Raw genomic sequence first — 19,058 nt, 5'->3', positions numbered from 1 at the left:
TCCTATATTTATTTTGTCACTTTACGTTAATGTGATTTAAAGAAAATAATGAATCACTTGCCAGTGGGTGTTTTAGCAAAAAAAGAAAGTTTCAGCCTGTAAGTTAATGTAAAAAAAAAAAAAAAAAAAAAGATTTACAGAGTAAAATCCCTGAACAACCATAGGCATATTTGTTTTGTGATTATGCATGTCACTAATTTAACTTTATCTGAAAGCCAGATATGAGGAAATGAAAAGAGTAAATCTTGTTAAGTTAGACTTTTGTATCAGAGAAAACATCTCCTTATCAGAAATTTGCAACTTTACTTTGGGAGGACATCCTGGTCCAGAGGCTTTATCTGACTTTCTGTCATTCCAAGCTCAACCACACTTGTAATAGAGCAAACATAGATTACACTGTTCCTTTTTGCTCCACAACAACTTCATCCTCACTGCCAATAAGGAAATTGCGACTGAAGATCTTTACCAGTATATTTGAGAAAATACGGCTTTGAATGTAATGAATAACTTTAGAACAAACTTAATAAGTCAACACGGGTCGAAAATAATTCACTCTGAAAGACATTTAGTAATAGCAGGTATGTGAACTGTTTCACTTCCTCCACTCGGTGCCTCGGTTCGTCTGATCAGCGGCTCCTGAAGGCCTGGACGTCGAAGTGAAAGCATAGAGATGACAAAGCCTTTTCTGTTGCTGCTCCTAAAACAGTTGAGTTGAAATATTCTCTGTGAAATCCTTCAAAATACTTGGGTATCAAGAAATAACTGCACAATGTATTTAACTAAACTGACATCGGCTGTGGGTGCTGTTTGATGGTTCATTCATGAAATCTGGATTAAAAAAAAAAAAAATATATAAAAAGGATGGCCCGGATGCAACATGAAATAAATGTGAGACTGATAATGATTTGTCGTAGGAACATATTTATTTACAAAAAGTGCTACTTAATATAAACCGAGTAAATGATCAGAGGAGGTCACAACAAATATGTAAGACCATACGTACTGAAGTAACTGGATAAATTGAAAAGTCTTCATTAAATAATTAACCGTGGTAGCCAACCACTTTTGTACAAAATGAAGAACTTCTGCTATTTTATCAAGCGTGCCCCTCCATCCCATCCAAGAACTAATCATCCAGCAGTAACATACATCTCACCGGTGTTACATCCTTCAAAATAAAACACAAATATTGAAATTCATAAATATATATCAAATGCGGGCCCCTGTTTTTTTTTTTTTACTGTTTGAAGATTTGGAAATATGTAATGATTCACATTGACTGAGATTTGCGGGGAAAAAGGAGGATCAACCCTACTTCAGGTCTTATAAATTCTCAGTAAAGCAGGTTTGCCAATTCTCTGTTGTTCAACATGTAACCAACATGATTCATTTTGAACTTACAGGCCTCCTGTACTACATATATCATTGTGAATTAAAAAAAAAAACAACAAACTGTCAATATACACGTTCAGTTCTAAAGACGTTTGTTTTGAAGGACGACACTCAGTGGCTCAGTGTGACTCGTTGTCCCTGTTGGTGTGTTTGGGGCAGAGTGGATGGTGTTGTTTCCTTTGCTCTGCACCCGGTGTCCTGCTGTCTCCCTCTAGCAGCTGCTGTTCGTTATTGCAGCGGTGGATGAGCACCGGGTCCTTGTTCTGAGGCGTTTTCTGCAGCAGCAGTCTCTGCAGCATCTGTTTGTCAGACCGCTCCCGTCTGAAGTCGTCCTCATAAATCTTTAGCTGCAGCGACACCAGAACAACACACAGTGGGATCAGAATAATGCATGAAGACCCAACACATTCTTTAATAATCAGGGAACAACAAATGTGTTACACCAGAAGCTGTTTAATCCTTAATAAGTATTCTTTTATTCAGGCTTCAGGGCTCATTTGAATTCAGTGTACTGCTAATAAAAAAACATGTAAGGGTTCACTTGTTTTAGTCGAAACACTTGAGTTGAGATCAGAGTGTGATTTGTGCCAAAGCCAAGGTCAGGTTGGGTTAGGAATTCTCAATATTTGTGAGAACAAATCATGATAAGAAGGGAGGGATTGGAGAGTTCTGAACATTGTTTGACGTAAATGTGAATTAAATATAGATAGTTAAGTTGTACATGGAGCAGTGGTGGCAGTGCTTTATATAAAGATGCATCTTGATTATTATAATAAATACCACTTGTACGCTTCCTACAAACCTTCTTAAGCCGTATGACTACTTAACATGACACATGTGAGTCTGTGACCTTGCTTAAAGTTACTCGGGTGATGGATTCACTATGGATGCTTGAGAATAGACAGTCCAGCTTTTGGTCAATTTCAAAAGACATATATTGGATTTTTTTTTATTCCACTGGCGCTAATCCCAGTTCACTATGGATGAGGGCAAGTCACCAATTCATAACAGAGAGTTAATGCCAGTTTATCTATAGGCAAATTCAAATAACGAAATCTTATGTTTGGATTCGAAGAAATTCGAGGTGACAATTTGTGACAATTCACAAAGTAAAGGCCCGCAAACCTGAACTCAATTGGATAATTGTCTTGATATGAGCTAGATGTGCTCGCCACTACACCACAGTGCAGCCCACCTGTGGAGGTATGTTGAAAAGCACTACCTGTTCGTGCAGTAGGGCCACCTGTTGGCGCATCTCCTCCCTCTTCTTCCTCAGCCGTCGGTTCTCCTGCTGTGTGTGCTTGTGGTCGCTGTGCTCCGTCTGATATTCAGCCTCATAAATCTCTGTCTGCTCACACAGGACATCAACATGGCAGTGAGCCAATAGCAAAACCATGTACCGTTATCTGCAAATACTGCATATTTGTATGGGTTTTCAGAGCAGCACTGCTACCACTTGGTGGCGCAGTTCACCATATCATTGAAGTCTAAGCACCAAGGAAATCTTTCCCTGGCAACAGTGGGTTGACATCAGTTCTGTAATCATCAAATTACAGACAGGAACATGTTTCTCTCTCCCTTTTTTTTTTCCCCCTTTTGATGCTATTCTGAAGACAGGAGCCCACCTGACATCTCAGAGCCCCCAGCTGCTCTTTCAAAGCCTGAACTTCTCGCTGGGAGTCTCCCGGTGCTCTCGCTGGGGTACTGCTGCTCTGGCCTTTTCCCTGCCACCCTGCCTCTGGGCAGGAAGAAGCTGAGAGAAATGGGGTTGGAGGGATGTATCCAGACACGTTGCTGTGTGACAGGTTGGGACCTCCGGCAGTCGTGCTGCTGGGACACGGTGTAGGACTGCGTGCCACAGCACTATGCTTGTCCTGTGGAGAAAGTAATGACTGATAATTCAATCATAAAGCAGAGAGCCTTGCAATGTAGGTGAAGCGTTTTCACACTGACAGCTTGCAGGAGTACCTGTTTGGCAGGTGTGCAGTCTCTCTCCGGTTGATGCATCCTGTTTTCAAGCAACCTAATATACTCTTGTAGCTCCTGGTTCTTCTTCAACTCTTGCATCAGCGCCTGTTCATAATAATCCTTTGCACTCTGCGGTCACAAAAACACCAGTAAACATCTCACAAGCCTAAACAGCTATTTATGTAAACCAGTTAGATTAAAAAAAACAAAACAAAACAAAACACATCGTGTTTGAAACTCGTCATTGTGTATGTGTTCGAAAGATGAAGGTGTCTGTGTTTACCTGTTGATGTTTCACTTTGAGGAGCAGTCTGCTGTTTAGCAGTTTGATGGCATTGTTCTCCAGCTCGACAGCCTCCAGCCGCTGCTGCAAACCCAACGTGGCGCTGCGGTACACCTGGTCCCAGTCCTCATTCAGCTTCATCAGCTATGACACATCATCATCATCACCATCATCATCATCATCATCATCATCATCATCATCATCATCATCATCATCATCATCATCATCATCATCACTGCAAAGGCCTCCTCCGCAGTAAAAGTGGCATCATTCTCAGTCAGTCCCAACAACAATCTTGGCACCTGTGAGGTAAAAATATTTCACTTTTCTTTCCATGTCATTGAATCTCCATCAGTTTCAGGAAACGATCCTCACTCCCCCCTTCTTGTTCATTAAGCAGCATCTAATTGAAATTGGACTGCAAAGGTTGTGAAAACGTGTCTTAAATAATCATCTTTCACAGCTTTGCAGTAGCTTTCGCACAACGCCCACAGTTCTCCCCTGGTTTTCAGAGAGAACAAACTGTAATTGCCAACATCAGCAATAAAATGTGGACCTGTGGCGATTCTGCACCGATTCAATGTGATGTTTCACCTCTTTGTTGACTCGACGGAGCTCCGTGTTTTTATTGAGCAGCAGCAGTTTCTCCTGATCATCGGAGGTGACTGTCAGACTCTCAGTGATCAGGGTGACCTGCTCCTCTGTGGACAGCAGCCTGTCGCCCACCGGGCCCACATTCTCCGTCCTGCACAAATAAAACCAACACAGATGCAGTTTTCACATACCGAGAGGACCTGTGCCATAAATAAACTCATAATGAAGGACATTACAGGAAGATTTCCATCAATAATCAAATACATGTAAATGAAAAATACTGTCAGAGCACTTTTGAACACCCACTCGCAGAGAGTGCACTTACAGAGAATCGAATACGAGCTATTATGGCCACCCACACACACACACACACACACACACACACACACACACACACACACACACACACACACACACACACACACACACACACACACACACACACACACACACACACACACACAGAGTCACATTATGCACTCCAGATAGGCAGACGCAGCCACACTCATTGTAATGCATTTCTCTACACAGGCCAGTCAAAGTCTGTTTACCATCTGATGCATCTGAGTATTGTGAGCCTGTGGTCAGATCGCTTCAAAAAAAAAAAATTCAAATATTGAACTCCTTGAAGGAAGGGAAACATTTGCAGGATTAATTAGTCAAACTAGTTTCCATTCCACTAGCTGTGTTGTTAGGTCTGAAAGAATCCGCTGACAGGGAGGCAGGAGAGAGACAGAGAGAGACCCAGGGGGATTCTGCTCACACAGCTCTGCCTGTAGCCCCCAGGGCTTCTTCACACAAACACAGTGCTGGACTGCAGTAACCTCGCCAGGCTGAGTACAAGAAAGAATCACAAACCGCGATCACCTCTCATCCCCCTTAAGGCTGAACTCCTCCGCAAACACATTCTTTCATCCACTTATGTACAATGTCCTCCTGCTGTGTGAAAATACGAGTTACACAATTCAAGTGAGCAGCATTGACGGGTCATGGCAATGCAAAAAAAAAAAAGGAATACGTAAGTCTAGTTAATGCCACATTAACACAGAATTTGTTTTCCATTTTAAAAAAATTCAATTCTGAAAAGATGTCAAGTCTAATAGATTTTGAATTATAAACAGGAGAAAAGACATTGTCTCCTCAAGGTTGTGGAAATGGTTTAACATTGTAAGACATGCTCAGTCACCTTCATGTGAAAATGAGAGGATTGATGTCACCCTGAAAGATGAGTGACATCAATCTTTTCAGCTCATTCCAACTAATCGTCAATCTGATCAGATAATAGTTTCAGCACCAGAGGTAGTTAGTGGAATTCCCAGAATGTCTAACTATTGTATATTTTCAGGAAAACCTTTTCAGACTCCTGTGAATTAAACACTGTTGATAAAGCTCCAACAAGGGCTGTTTCCCTTTTTCTGAAAAGGTGACATTTTCATAAAATATAATATCCCAGAGCAACTCTCCATAGTAAAAATATTTTTATTTTACCAAAAACACACACTGTAATTTGTGTGTAACCCACATAGCCATATCAGATCCTCCAAAACGATTTGTCTAAATCTTTACTCCGGGCCATGTCTCATCCCTCTGGGTTCAACTAGGAATGAAAAAGCTTTAGTGCAGGCTGTTTATGGCCACTAATAGGTGAATCATCCATAAATAACAATCCGCTCTGCAGTTTGGGGACAAGGGGAAAAGCTGAAATGAAGCTAAATTAAACAAGAGCCTAATTTTAGTGGCCAATAAGGACCCAAATCCAATGCCCCATCTTGGCACGTCAGCACTGTGTATTCAGGCATCATGTCGGGACCATGCTCCATGTCTCCCTCCGCAGCTTTTTCTCTTTCAGTTTTAACAGTTGATATACATTCTGTGACCCAGTTTCACAAAGTTTTCATTTGAACGCCGCCTTGGAAGGACAGCGAAATGCCACAGCTTTCTCCAGCAGTATGGTAATTTACTGTCATGGCGTGTGACGAAGAAGCAGATAATATCTTTTCTTCTTGCCGCTGGAAACCCTGACAAATATCATTCCAGAAATGTCTGTCTGTGTAGGTGATCGATGGCCACAGTTGAATCCCCTGATGGAAAAGGCTGTGGGATTTCACAATTGCAATCTGGGCATTTTAAGAAATGTCCCCATATTAGGAATTATAAGTCACTCAAATATCACAGCGCAAACTATTGCAAGCAAATGTTCCTTTCGTAACCTGACATCATGATGACATTTTATTAGCATGTATTTCTTCTTTTTTTTCTTTTTACAAAACCACCACTGTTGTGAAACAATAGACTGAAGCCCACAGATGTATGACCTCACTGGAAACTCCACAGTCAGTCTTTATTCCTCTTATCACTGACATGAAGCTCTTCTACATGAGCAGAATAAATTATCAGAATAAAGGCTTAATCTAGATCAATGCAAAATATTATCAACAACCATTGATGACCAATCGGCTATGAACATCCATTTTTGATGTCAGTTTTTCAAACTGTAAGTCACTGAGCAAAGAAAGTGTACACCCTTGACATACACACACACACACACACACACACTCACTCACATTCAGTCATAGGTAATTCAGAGTTAAGAGTTAACCTCAGATATGTAATCTTGGATAGTAGGAGACAACAGGAAGGTTCCAAAACACAAGTCTCAAACCAGAGACCTTTGGCCATGAGGTAAGAATACTAATCACGACACTATAGTGTGGACGCCGGGTATAAACATTGAACCAGATCATCTTTCACCTGGATATGATGTGTGGCTGATTTACTGTACTAGTGTAAGAATGTAACGCACACCTACCATAATCCTTCAGATGATTTGGGCTCCTCGTGGTTGGCAGGGAGGCTGCTTTCACTTTGTGGTGTTGAATTTTCTGCTTTTCCTGCTGAAAATTCTGCTGCTGATGAGGATGATAAAGAAGAGGACAGAGAAACCAGATCGCCGTCCATTGCCGACCAAATTCTTAAATCTTCATCAAATCTCTCAGAAAACTACAGAAAGAGCTTCTTTATGAAGTCGTGGCCGTGCAGGCGAGAGAAAATAAACAGAGCTGTCAGTATTGATACGTAACAAAAGAGGAAGCCGCTGAAACCAAGAGGCACATGACGTGAAGAATAGGAAGTGACACTGATGAGCTGTTGCTGCTTTATGTTAAAGAGGGCCTGTCCCACTGCAGTTAGTCGAATAATGTGTTCTTCCTCAAACTGTGTGATCACACGATGTTCAGTCAAAATGCTGTGTTGCTTCGACATCATCTCGACATCATGAACTCTATGCTGATGCATAATGTGTTTGTGGGAAGTGTTTCCTGTTAGCTGAGCTGTTGTCTTGTACTTTTAAATGAGCAATTCCAAAATAGGCCAATACATGGAGAGCTGAATAGATATGCATAATTTCTGCATGATTATACAGTATATTGCGGGACATGTAATTGATAATAATGGCAATGCATACATTTATTCATGACTCATAATAATAGGGTCAGGCTGATTGCGTTCACCAGTCTGCTCATTACTGGGACTGAATGAAGTGGGTTGCAACAGGTTAATTAGTAAATCACATGTTCATCCAAGGGACAATCAAGTAAATTAAAGGATTTTTGTTAATTATGTTCCTCTTAGTCAGGCTAAGCTGTCTTTTATTAACACTGAGGAAATTAATTTGCCATTCTCATTTGGGGCACGCTTTCCTCCATCGACTGCGTCCAAGAAATTCAAGACCACTTGTGCCGAAGAGCGTCTGAGAAGCAGGAACCAAACTGCAAAGACACAGCGGCAGCACAGCAGTGGCTCACATGAGATAAACGCAGGAGACGCAACACAATGTGTCGGCACTGCCCAGTGGCTCCGACTTGCTCCAGTGATTCCATTCACATGTCTGTGCCATCTATCATGGACGCCAGTCAGAGTATTGCTGTGCCAAGCAGAGGCTTTGCTGGGAGGCCCAACCAGGGAAAAGTGATGCAGTGCCTTTATTGACCCGAGCCTCTGACAAAGCCATGGACAAATGGGCTGATACTCCAAGACGGGATTGATTTTTAGTCTAACAAGAGGTCGTGGAGAGGAATAGAGAGTGTCTCCAAAGAGCGAGGAGGACTAAGAAGTGGACAGTTCTGAGACAGTTTACAGCCCCTGCAATGCGTCTGAAGTGAGTTCTTCATTACCTGAGAGGAAAATGTCCTCGTTTTAAAAGAAGAAAAAAAAATGGATTGGGACAAATTAGACTCGCTACCTCTGCGAGTCTCACCAGATCAACTCTGTAACTGAAGCTTCAGCATGTTTAGTTTTCAGCAGCAGTAGCTTGACCAAGTCAAGCAGGGTCAATGAGTGAATCTGAGCGAGTGCTGCAGGTTCAATGACATGTGCACCACCACATTTCAGCAGATAAATGGGCCCTGGAATATATTTGTGCATCACTTTCATATCAGTGCAAATCCTTCCCTTATGCATTATCCTGCCCCCGGTTTTACAATGAAAGTTGGTGACACACAGGGCACTCAACATGCAAGCTATAGCATTAACTCACTCACTCTCACACACACACACACACACACACACACACACACACACACACACACACACACACACACACACACACACACACACACACACACACACACACACACACACACACACACACACAACATGCATAAGTGCCGCTGCTGCTATGGGACCGGCACAAATCCTCCGACGAACAAATCAATGAAATATTGAGAGCAAATCCTCAAAGGGCGATTCTATATTGCAAAACAGTTTTGTATGCATGACATATTGCCAACTAAAATATAATTTAAACATTAACCATCAAGTTCATACTCATCACGTGAGAAAGAATGAATTCACAAGAGAGAGTTGAGGGATAAATCATTTGTATTCTCCAAAGAATGAAATTGTGTTAGCATGCAGACTGAAGCAGTTATAGAGCAGGAGCTGTCAGGAATATAAAAGGCTCTTTAATTAAATATCAGCTGGCATACTTAATATTTTGCATTTGATGACATTAATATAGAAAGAAAGGTTTACACATGTAAAAGAGCTGTAGTTTAAAGTCCATGCTTTCTCGTGCTTGCGTAGGGCCGGGGCGTCTCAGCCGCCCGCAGCACTTCATCACAAATACTCTGTAGTGGAGGACATCACCAAAATGAAAGCAAACAGGGGAATTTATTAAGAGGCCAGTGCCATTGTACATCGGTACTGATCACACAAAATCATGCAACCACACAAGACAAAATCAAGCAGCAACAGTCGAAGAGTTAGAAACCAAATTCCTTTTCCTGTGAGTGCGTGGTCTGTAGAAGAATGAACACCTGGCTTATGAATGTACAAGTTTGATGAATTCACAACTAAAGGACCTTAAAAGAGAAGTCTAAAGCATCAAAGTGTTTGCTTCCTCGAGAGCACTGCTGCATATGTAATGTGCATAAAGCTTTTTATGGCTTCAGAAAGAGCTTGGGCAGTATATTGGCATGAATAGAAATATGATATCCAACATAGTTCAGAAGTTAGTTTTTTTTCTGATCACCATTCATTGTATATACAGCACAAATACACAAGGCACAGGGTTTATTCAACAGAATCACATGAAGAACCCGAAGCTAAACAAACATCTGAACTGTTGATGACACATGAGCTCCATGAAATGGAGTATTGAACCTGCAACCTTGCAATTGAAAGATACCCTGCTCATCCCAATTGAGTCTTAGGTGCTATCATCTTACCTGTCCATCCCAATTGAGATGGATTTTTTTTCTGTATATTCAAACTAAAAATGATATTTATTGAAGTTTAAGATGGCTGACAAAAGGTACACACAGCGACTACGCCAGAGATAAGGACGGTGCACATAGTTGTTGGGACCATTATGTCCTCATATGGATCACTATTTATGTTTTGGTTGGCTATCAATAATGATTAATAATTATCAAAGATAGTTATTAATAATGTTGAAATTTAATCTGATCTGTATCAGATACCTCGGAGCACCACCTGTCGTAACAGGAAATGATAGCCAATTCAGTTATATCAGTCTCATAAGATATACTAAACAGTTAATCAGGAATTTGAATTAATAGTTAAATTAATTACAATTACCAGAATTAACAGTAAAGGTTGAAGGATTTTGGAGTTCTTAACACAGAAGAGGTCGACATTTCATTCACCTTTGTGCTCATTAATAAAACAGCAAGTATGATTCCAAAAATATATTTATTAACAATGAAAACAAATAAAACACAGATTCTAACTACCTATATACAGCTGGGTGTGTGTAGGTGCATGTGTGTGTGTGTGTGGAGAGAGAAAGAGAGAGAGAGAGTTGGAGGGAGTGTGTGTGTGTGACGTGTGATGGAACTACAAAACAAGATGGCGGATCACAAGAAACTACATTCCAAATGGAGGTTGTCAGAGAACAGGAGGTCTGTCCTTTACAGCTCGGCCATGTGCTGATAGCAAAAGAACAATAGAAGCTAGCCACAGCATCTGCTTCTGTGTGTCTCTGCTAAGGGACCATTTCTAGAATGAGTTGATGTGAATGCGATTTGTCTTGTAAAACGTCAGGAGTCGTCAGATGGTGTTCAGTTACTGTGTGATGTTGTCTTTGATGTGATATGTGTAGGATTGCGAGTTAACAAGTTAGTAAAGCGGATTAGCATGCAGACCCTGTGTCTGTGGCAGAGCTAACAGTGGTTTACAAGTTGATAACGGTGCCTAATATCAACATCAACAGAACGCGATCACTGTAACAGAATCAACACATCTTCATGAAAGTTAAACAGTTCTATGCATAGCATCAAGTTTAACTAATCTCAGGTAATGTCCAGTTGTTACCACTTCCTTGGAAGAGTTCAGTTGTCGTGCTGGAGGGAAGCTGGTGCCTTCTCCTGTAGTTAGCACCTCCTGCTAACTGTGGTTGCTGGTTCTGCAGGCTGAGAAGAAGAAGGTGGAGTTGGTGTTTCAGGAGCTGTCCTTCTTTGCAGCGCCTGGCTGTCCCTTTGTTCAGACTGAGGAGCTGATCGCTCAGACCTGTGATGGCTTTCCTGCTTGTTCAGGAAAAACACAAAGAAGTTCTGTGAGGGTCCCTGGTCCCGTCCTGGAGGAACCGGTTGGTTTCCCTGGAGAGCAGACTCTGGGTGCTGGTCTCTGGATCAGGGGAAGGTCTGACCCTCGTGGTGGGTCAGCAGATGAGTTGAGGAGTGGAGGCCTCTGGTTGCCGGCCTCTCGTGTTAGCTGTGTGCTAACACTGGATGAGCTGCTCTCCAGCAACCCACCTCCTTGGAGTTTGCTTTTGCAAGAGTGTCTTTTTTTTTTTGCAAGAGTCTCCTCTAAGAAAGAATGGAGGCTGGGTGAAAGCCTTTTGTCCACGTGTGACTTCAGAGGTGTCGAAGCCTGAGAGCTTCAACCAATCAGTGACTGGCTGAATGCATGGGGGAAGAGTCTTGAGCAGAAAGGGGGGGGGGGGAGGCCCTGGAGAATGTCCCCCCTTCCCCACTCTAGATGTGAAAGGCCATCACATTCCTGGGTCAGAATTCATGTCATGACTGCGTCTCATGACAAATGAATATTGTCTCTCCCCAGAAATGAAGCAACTTTCTGTGGTCCTGCAGATCCCAACATCCCCCCTGTGTCTTCAGAAGCAGACTCGATGTATGATTCTGAGGACACACATGTTCAGTCCACAGAAAAGAAAGTTCATTCATCATTTCATCAGTTCATCCATGTGGTAACATCTGGACATTTGGTAACCAACTGGGCATTGTTGGTACTATCTATCTCTGCTATGCAATAGTAGTACAAAACAATCCTTCAGGTTATGGCACAAAATTCAGATAAACCACAATGACACTGGCATGATGTGAAATAACTAACTTGTTTCCCACTAGGTGTTAGTGAGACACAGGGTTGTTAGTTAGAATGGGTTAAGGTGAGAAGGAGAAGAGGTGTCACCTTGATGAGAGCTGCATGGAAATGCATGTACAGTATATGACTCTGTGTAAGTCATAATGAGTCCTAACTAGTGTTTCAAACTAGATATGTGTCTGACAAGGTTGTGCACAAAATATAATCCAGTGTACTTGTTAAGTGGACAGTGGTGTTTTGAGTCCACTCAGGAGTTAGGCTTACCAAGTTAATAGCAGGGTGTCTTGCTATTACTGTTTAGGGACGGAGTTTCTGCTGCTGCTGACAACTCAAGTCTGCCTAACTGCAGGAAGCAAGGTGGCTACATTGGATTAGCATTTGTGTTGATGTCGGTGCAGGGATGGACTATGAGGAGCCCTGGAGCGTCTGTGGTTTGCTCGGGGCTCCGGGCGGTAACGCTCCTGGTTGCGGGAGACAGAGAGACGGTCGGAGGCGTTGTCCCTGTCTGAGAAGTCCTGACTGTGCCTGGAACTGTCAGAACTGTCAGAGTGGGCGTCGCTGTCAGACCGGTCACTGTGCACGTCTTGGTTTTGAGTCAGAATCTCCCAGTATGGTCTTCTGCAGCTTCTGTTCTGAGCATGGCCATCTCTAGGCAGCTGTGGGATGCAGCGGTTACGCTTCTGGGTTCCCTGCTGTCTTTTCACACCCCCCCTCGACCTGTTGTGAGAGGGGTGTGGGGGAGAAAATCTGTTTGACACTGTAGGATTGGAACTGGCAGGTTCAGATGGTTTTGCGATGATTTTGGAAGTGACAGCAGTTTCCCAGACTGCTTGTGTGATCTTCCTGAGTTCATGCATGGATGGAATACCTTTAAGTGTCATGAGTGCAACGTGAACACGTATGGAAGGGTGCAGGTTACGCAAGAACATGGATTTGAACTTTGGGTTCTCTTCCAAGCCCGGTGTGTTTCTACCCTGAAAGTACGTGTGTCTCAAACGTTGATAAAAATCCCTGGGATTTTCAAGACGTGAATGTTTAATTTGGAGAGCTCCAACTATACAGTCAGTTTCATCAACGGCAGAAGAAAATTCTTCCGTCATCGCTTGGCGAAGCTGAGTGTAGTTGTCTTGCACACTGGGAGGTTGTGTTTGGATAAACTTATGGACCGCTCGTGAGCTGGTTTTCCGCAAAAAGAGAATCCTTTCCCTGTCGGTGGCGTGTGGAAGATCAACTAGATGAGTGTCTAACTCTCTCAAATAATCCTCAATATGTTGATCAGAGTTGTCTGGATCAAATATTGGCATGTCTTCTGCTAAAAATGTCAGCTCTTTAAAGCGAGGGAACTTGGATTTCCTCTCTGATAAAGACAGGACCAAATTAGCATTTGAAAAGGTATGGCTTGGCTCACATACCTCAGGTCTGGGAGGTGTGTCGGGGGGAGCTGTGAAGCAGCTGACCCCCCTTCTCCTGTTGACCTGGGAGTCACAAGATGGATGAGAGGGACTTTGATCAGAGAATCTGGAAGATAATCTTACTGTCTCCTCAAAATCTGAGTCGGAAAACTGGGAAGTCAAGTCATTGTTGTCTCTGTCTGTTGACAGACAGGTTGCAAATGACTGGAGTCCCAAAGACATTGACTCGGTTGGGACAGATTGCACCGTCTGTGGGGATCCCTGCTCCTCTTCCGCAGAGGATGAATCTGAAAAACCAGAGTCACATTGGCTGGAAGATCTGACTGGGGTTAGATTCTCTGATCTAAGCCTGAACAGTTCTTCTCTTTGTGAGCAGAGTTCTGACTCTGCTGCATGTAGATCTTTTAAGTAGTGTAATGCTTTTCTACTCGCCGTTCCAGCTTCATGGAGGAGAGAAGCATTTTGCACTTTTAAAAGTTCTACTTCCTTTTCCAAGTCTGCTTTAACTTTACAGGCGAGGGTGGTTTGCCTATGAAAGATTAGAAGCAAACATCTCAACAATGAACCATGGGATGCAGTCTGTGCATTACCAGAACCATTAATTAGAGAGATTATCTCTTCATTGCATTCAGCCAGACTCAATCTGCCAATGAGTTCCGTGAAACCAGGTTTCAAGCTTTTTGCAATTGAAGCGATCAACTCATCCAAATTATGGATTTCCATTGTTTCAAAAGGGATGCTGATGATGAGGCTAAGATTAAGTTATCGTTTGAAAACTTAAATGTGTGTTTATGGAGTTGTCTAGCAGACACCATAAAATGTTCCTGTGGTTAGCCTGATCAAAGGATTGTTCTTCTCTGTGTGGTGAGGGGGACTCCCTGTGGAGAGAGGGCTTCACACACACAGATAAGATCAGGTAGGAATTTACGATTGTAAATGCGTACCAGGGTTAAAACATACACTAACTAAAATGCATGGCAGTATCAGTCAGGAAAAGTTTTAACTTTAACTCAAGCTGGAATTTGGGAATAACAGCGAGGTAAAAACTTCACAGTGCTTTTGGTCACTGTGGCTAAAATGCTCTTATGCTGATATGCGTTGGCAGTATCAGCTGATTCTCACTCACTCTTCAAGTATCACACGGCCGGTGGCACTGATGTGATAAGTTTCAGGACAATGGAATCACCAACTTTGCTTCTAGTTGCATTGAATGGGTGTCATTCGAATGCTAATGTTTCACTGCAGGGCAGTAACTTGGAGACATCAGCTGGAGCAGCAACTCCAGTGTAACTCAAAGGGCTTATTTACTCACACACTGTCTCTCAATTTTGATTCAGCTGTGAATAAAACAATTTTCACCACGTCGTACTTTTGTGAGTACGGCTGGATGTCTACTGCGGTAGCAGGAAGACAATGGTGGATGTGAAAGCTTTGGGAGATTTCACACCGGAATCAGAGATTTTTTGGTTTGTACCAAAGTGTATGCTGATATTAATATTGCACAAATATGAATGAAAGTCGACTTTGCTATGCCTCACACGGGGCACCATTATGTTGGGACCATTATGTCCTCATATGGATCACTATTTATGTTTTGGTTGGCTATCAATAATGATTAATAATTATCAAAGATAGTTATTAATAATGTTGAAATTTAATCTGATCTGTATCAGATACCTCGGAGCACCACCTGTCGTAACAGGAAATGATAGCCAATTCAGTTATATCAGTCTCATAAGATATACTAAACAGTTAATCAGGAATTTGAATTAATAGTTAAATTAATTACAATTACCAGAATTAACAGTAAAGGTTGAAGGATTTTGGAGTTCTTAACACAGAAGAGGTCGACATTTCATTCACCTTTGTGCTCATTAATAAAACAGCAAGTATGATTCCAAAAATATATTTATTAACAATGAAAACAAATAAAACACAGATTCTAACTACCTATATACAGCTGGGTGTGTGTAGGTGCATGTGTGTGTGTGTGTGGAGAGAGAAAGAGAGAGAGAGAGTTGGAGGGAGTGTGTGTGTGTGACGTGTGATGGAACTACAAAACAAGATGGCGGATCACAAGAAACTACATTCCAAATGGAGGTTGTCAGAGAACAGGAGGTCTGTCCTTTACAGCTCGGCCATGTGCTGATAGCAAAAGAACAATAGAAGCTAGCCACAGCATCTGCTTCTGTGTGTCTCTGCTAAGGGACCATTTCTAGAATGAGTTGATGTGAATGCGATTTGTCTTGTAAAACGTCAGGAGTCGTCAGATGGTGTTCAGTTACTGTGTGATGTTGTCTTTGATGTGATATGTGTAGGATTGCGAGTTAACAAGTTAGTAAAGCGGATTAGCATGCAGACCCTGTGTCTGTGGCAGAGCTAACAGTGGTTTACAAGTTGATAACGGTGCCTAATATCAACATCAACAGAACGCGATCACTGTAACAGAATCAACACATCTTCATGAAAGTTAAACAGTTCTATGCATAGCATCAAGTTTAACTAATCTCAGGTAATGTCCAGTTGTTACCACTTCCTTGGAAGAGTTCAGTTGTCGTGCTGGAGGGAAGCTGGTGCCTTCTCCTGTAGTTAGCACCTCCTGCTAACTGTGGTTGCTGGTTCTGCAGGCTGAGAAGAAGAAGGTGGAGTTGGTGTTTCAGGAGCTGTCCTTCTTTGCAGCGCCTGGCTGTCCCTTTGTTCAGACTGAGGAGCTGATCGCTCAGACCTGTGATGGCTTTCCTGCTTGTTCAGGAAAAACACAAAGAAGTTCTGTGAGGGTCCCTGGTCCCGTCCTGGAGGAACCGGTTGGTTTCCCTGGAGAGCAGACTCTGGGTGCTGGTCTCTGGATCAGGGGAAGGTCTGACCCTCGTGGTGGGTCAGCAGATGAGTTGAGGAGTGGAGGCCTCTGGTTGCCGGCCTCTCGTGTTAGCTGTGTGCTAACACTGGATGAGCTGCTCTCCAGCAACCCACCTCCTTGGAGTTTGCTTTTGCAAGAGTGTCTTTTTTTTTTTGCAAGAGTCTCCTCTAAGAAAGAATGGAGGCTGGGTGAAAGCCTTTTGTCCACGTGTGACTTCAGAGGTGTCGAAGCCTGAGAGCTTCAACCAATCAGTGACTGGCTGAATGCATGGGGGAAGAGTCTTGAGCAGAAAGGGGGGGGGGGGGGAGGCCCTGGAGAATGTCCCCCCTTCCCCACTCTAGATGTGAAAGGCCATCACATTCCTGGGTCAGAATTCATGTCATGACTGCGTCTCATGACAAATGAATATTGTCTCTCCCCAGAAATGAAGCAACTTTCTGTGGTCCTGCAGATCCCAACATAGTGATTGCCTCCACTGATGTCATCGCAGGTGGCATCAGATTACAATGAAGAGGAGAAATTCCAGTTATTTTAAATATCAGTAATATAACAGAGTTTAATCTTTTAGACTTTTAAAAAGAACCTGGAATTTATGAAAAGACTCACAAGTTACAATTTGTTATAGAATACCAATTCAGCTCTTATAATGGACTAGAATTGTGTTTCTTCAGTCAACCGCAACTGCATTGTGGTTGGTGGGGTGAAATGCATGGACACGTTGTCATGAAGTTGTACATATTCACTAGAACAATGTGGAATAATCCATAGAGGGCCTAACAAATTGTCATGAAACATAAAAAGCAGATATGAGTTCCTTTTATTAACAGACTATTTGGTTCGGAGCTGAGTCACAATCGCCACAGAGAAACTGGAAAGTCCAGAGAAGTAGACTTTGAGCAGTTGCAGTCTATCGAGTTTCAGATTCAGAATCTTTCTCACTGCATCAGTTCTGCCAAGCAGAATTACAGACATCCCAAGTTCAGCAAGTCTTTATGTGACATTTGCTATTAATTTGGACAGTTAATCACAAACGCTCACTATTCTCCATTAACTAAGCTTTTAATGCTCCGATTAAGAATTAATGTCATCCTACTTTACTCTTCAACATGGGTGAGCTCATTAGAGACAAGGCTCCACTCTGCCGGCCGTGACACAATATATCAAAGCCCTGCTTCACTTGTCGAGATTATATTGTTGGGGAGTGAATCTAATCTAGTCCATTTAAGTCTGCAGTCCGGCCAGCTCCATCTTTATCTTCTCATGTAATCTGCAGTAGATCTCCATCCCAGTTTCAAATGTTTTTTTCCCTTCTACTTTTTCTTTGTGAATTTCATTCTGCTCTCGTCACATTAGTTTGTCCTTACTCTGTCCTTTTTGTTTACTCTTGTAACAGAACAGAAGGACAAGAGCCGAACAATCTGCATATTTGGCCTAGACCTCCGCCGGGCGGCTATGACCCCTATTTATCAGCTGCTGAAATTATGACAGGTGACAAAAAGATAGGGCAGCAGAGTGTTCTCTGGCTGCTTACCCTGTGAATCACAATGGCAAAGTGTGATGTGGCGAATAATAGTGAAACACTGCCTGGATCTTTTCTCTTTTAATTAGAAATGGTGGTGAAGGGGTTCTGCCGAACACTCTGATTCACAGGAGAAGAGGCAGAAGGGCCCACAGGCGCACTAAAACCTGTGTGTGTGTGTGTGTGTGTGTGTGTGTGTGTGTGTGTGTGTGTGTGTGTGTGTGTGTGTGTGTGTGTGTGTGTGTGTGTGTGTGTGTGTGTGTGTGTGTGTGTGTGTGTGTGTGTGCACACATAGGTGTGAGTGCTGCAGGAGTATGAAATATCACAGCCGGCTGCATTCAAAAGATTTCATTTTCTGCGTCTTCCTGCAGCCTAATCTGCGTGCTGACAGATCTAGAGAGAGGAATTGAGGAGAGACGAGAGGCTTGTGTGGAGCACGTAAAGTATCAGGATACCCGGAAGGATGCTAGCAGAAAAAAAAAAGAGAAGAAAAATCAACCAAAATAGATTTTTTGGGTAATGTAGAATTACTGCACCAGAGGCTGCATTTTTACCTCATAAACTCTTCAGGTGCTATACTATTCTACTATATAGTTTACCTATATAGTTTATCTATGCTTCATAGACACACAAAAGGCTTCATGCAGATTCTATTATCTGTGTAATTGTAAAGTTTGTCCCAAACTCAAAGAGCAGATCTAATCAGAGACACATTGATCATGCGGGCCTTTATTGTGACCTTATTAGCCAAGTATTGATTTTCACCTGCAGACATCATATGGGGCCTGACAATACGCTACCTCATAACTCTGTGGCTCTGCTGCAGCTGCTTCCGCAGGAGTCTCAGTTTAACACATGTGATGTGCCATATTTCCTGGCCGGCCTGTTATTGCCTTACATTTGCTCAGTCGTATGAATGAGCACACAGCATGCAAAAGTTGCTGAAGCAGCAGAACCTCCTATTTTTATTTATTTTCATACAGTATGAGGTCATTATGTGGCTGAAGTAAAGTAAATAGGAGTTCCATCACCTGTGAAATAGGTATTTGTATTCTGCCTTTTTCTTTTTGTGAAATTCTATTTATTCGTGACTGTTGGTGCCAGCAATATGAACTGAGGCGGAAATATGAGCTGGAGGGGGCGGAGTGGCACTGAGTCCATAGGCTCTGG

The 19,058-nt window shown here is 42.5% G+C and overlaps 1 protein-coding gene across 1 annotated transcript; it reads right to left on the bottom strand.

Annotated features, from left to right (window-relative positions):
- Window positions 1–1,511: 1,511 nt before the first annotated feature.
- LOC308134112 (uncharacterized protein) lies at window positions 1,512–7,195 on the bottom strand (the record flags this gene model as incomplete). Its single annotated transcript, XM_080501742.1, has 7 exons — window positions 1,512–1,739; window positions 2,615–2,740; window positions 3,018–3,266; window positions 3,361–3,489; window positions 3,644–3,787; window positions 4,238–4,388; window positions 7,047–7,195. The coding sequence occupies 7 exons, from the start codon at window positions 7,193–7,195 to the stop codon at window positions 1,512–1,514; spliced, it is 1,176 nt and encodes a 391-aa protein (XP_080357868.1).
- Window positions 7,196–19,058: the final 11,863 nt, after the last annotated feature.

This window comes from Blennius ocellaris (assembly GCF_963422515.1).
Source record: "Blennius ocellaris genome assembly, chromosome: 9".
Taxonomy (NCBI): Eukaryota; Metazoa; Chordata; class Actinopteri; order Blenniiformes; family Blenniidae; genus Blennius; species Blennius ocellaris.
Note: the sequence above shows the minus strand (reverse complement) of the source record. Positions and strands in the feature narration are given on the sequence as shown.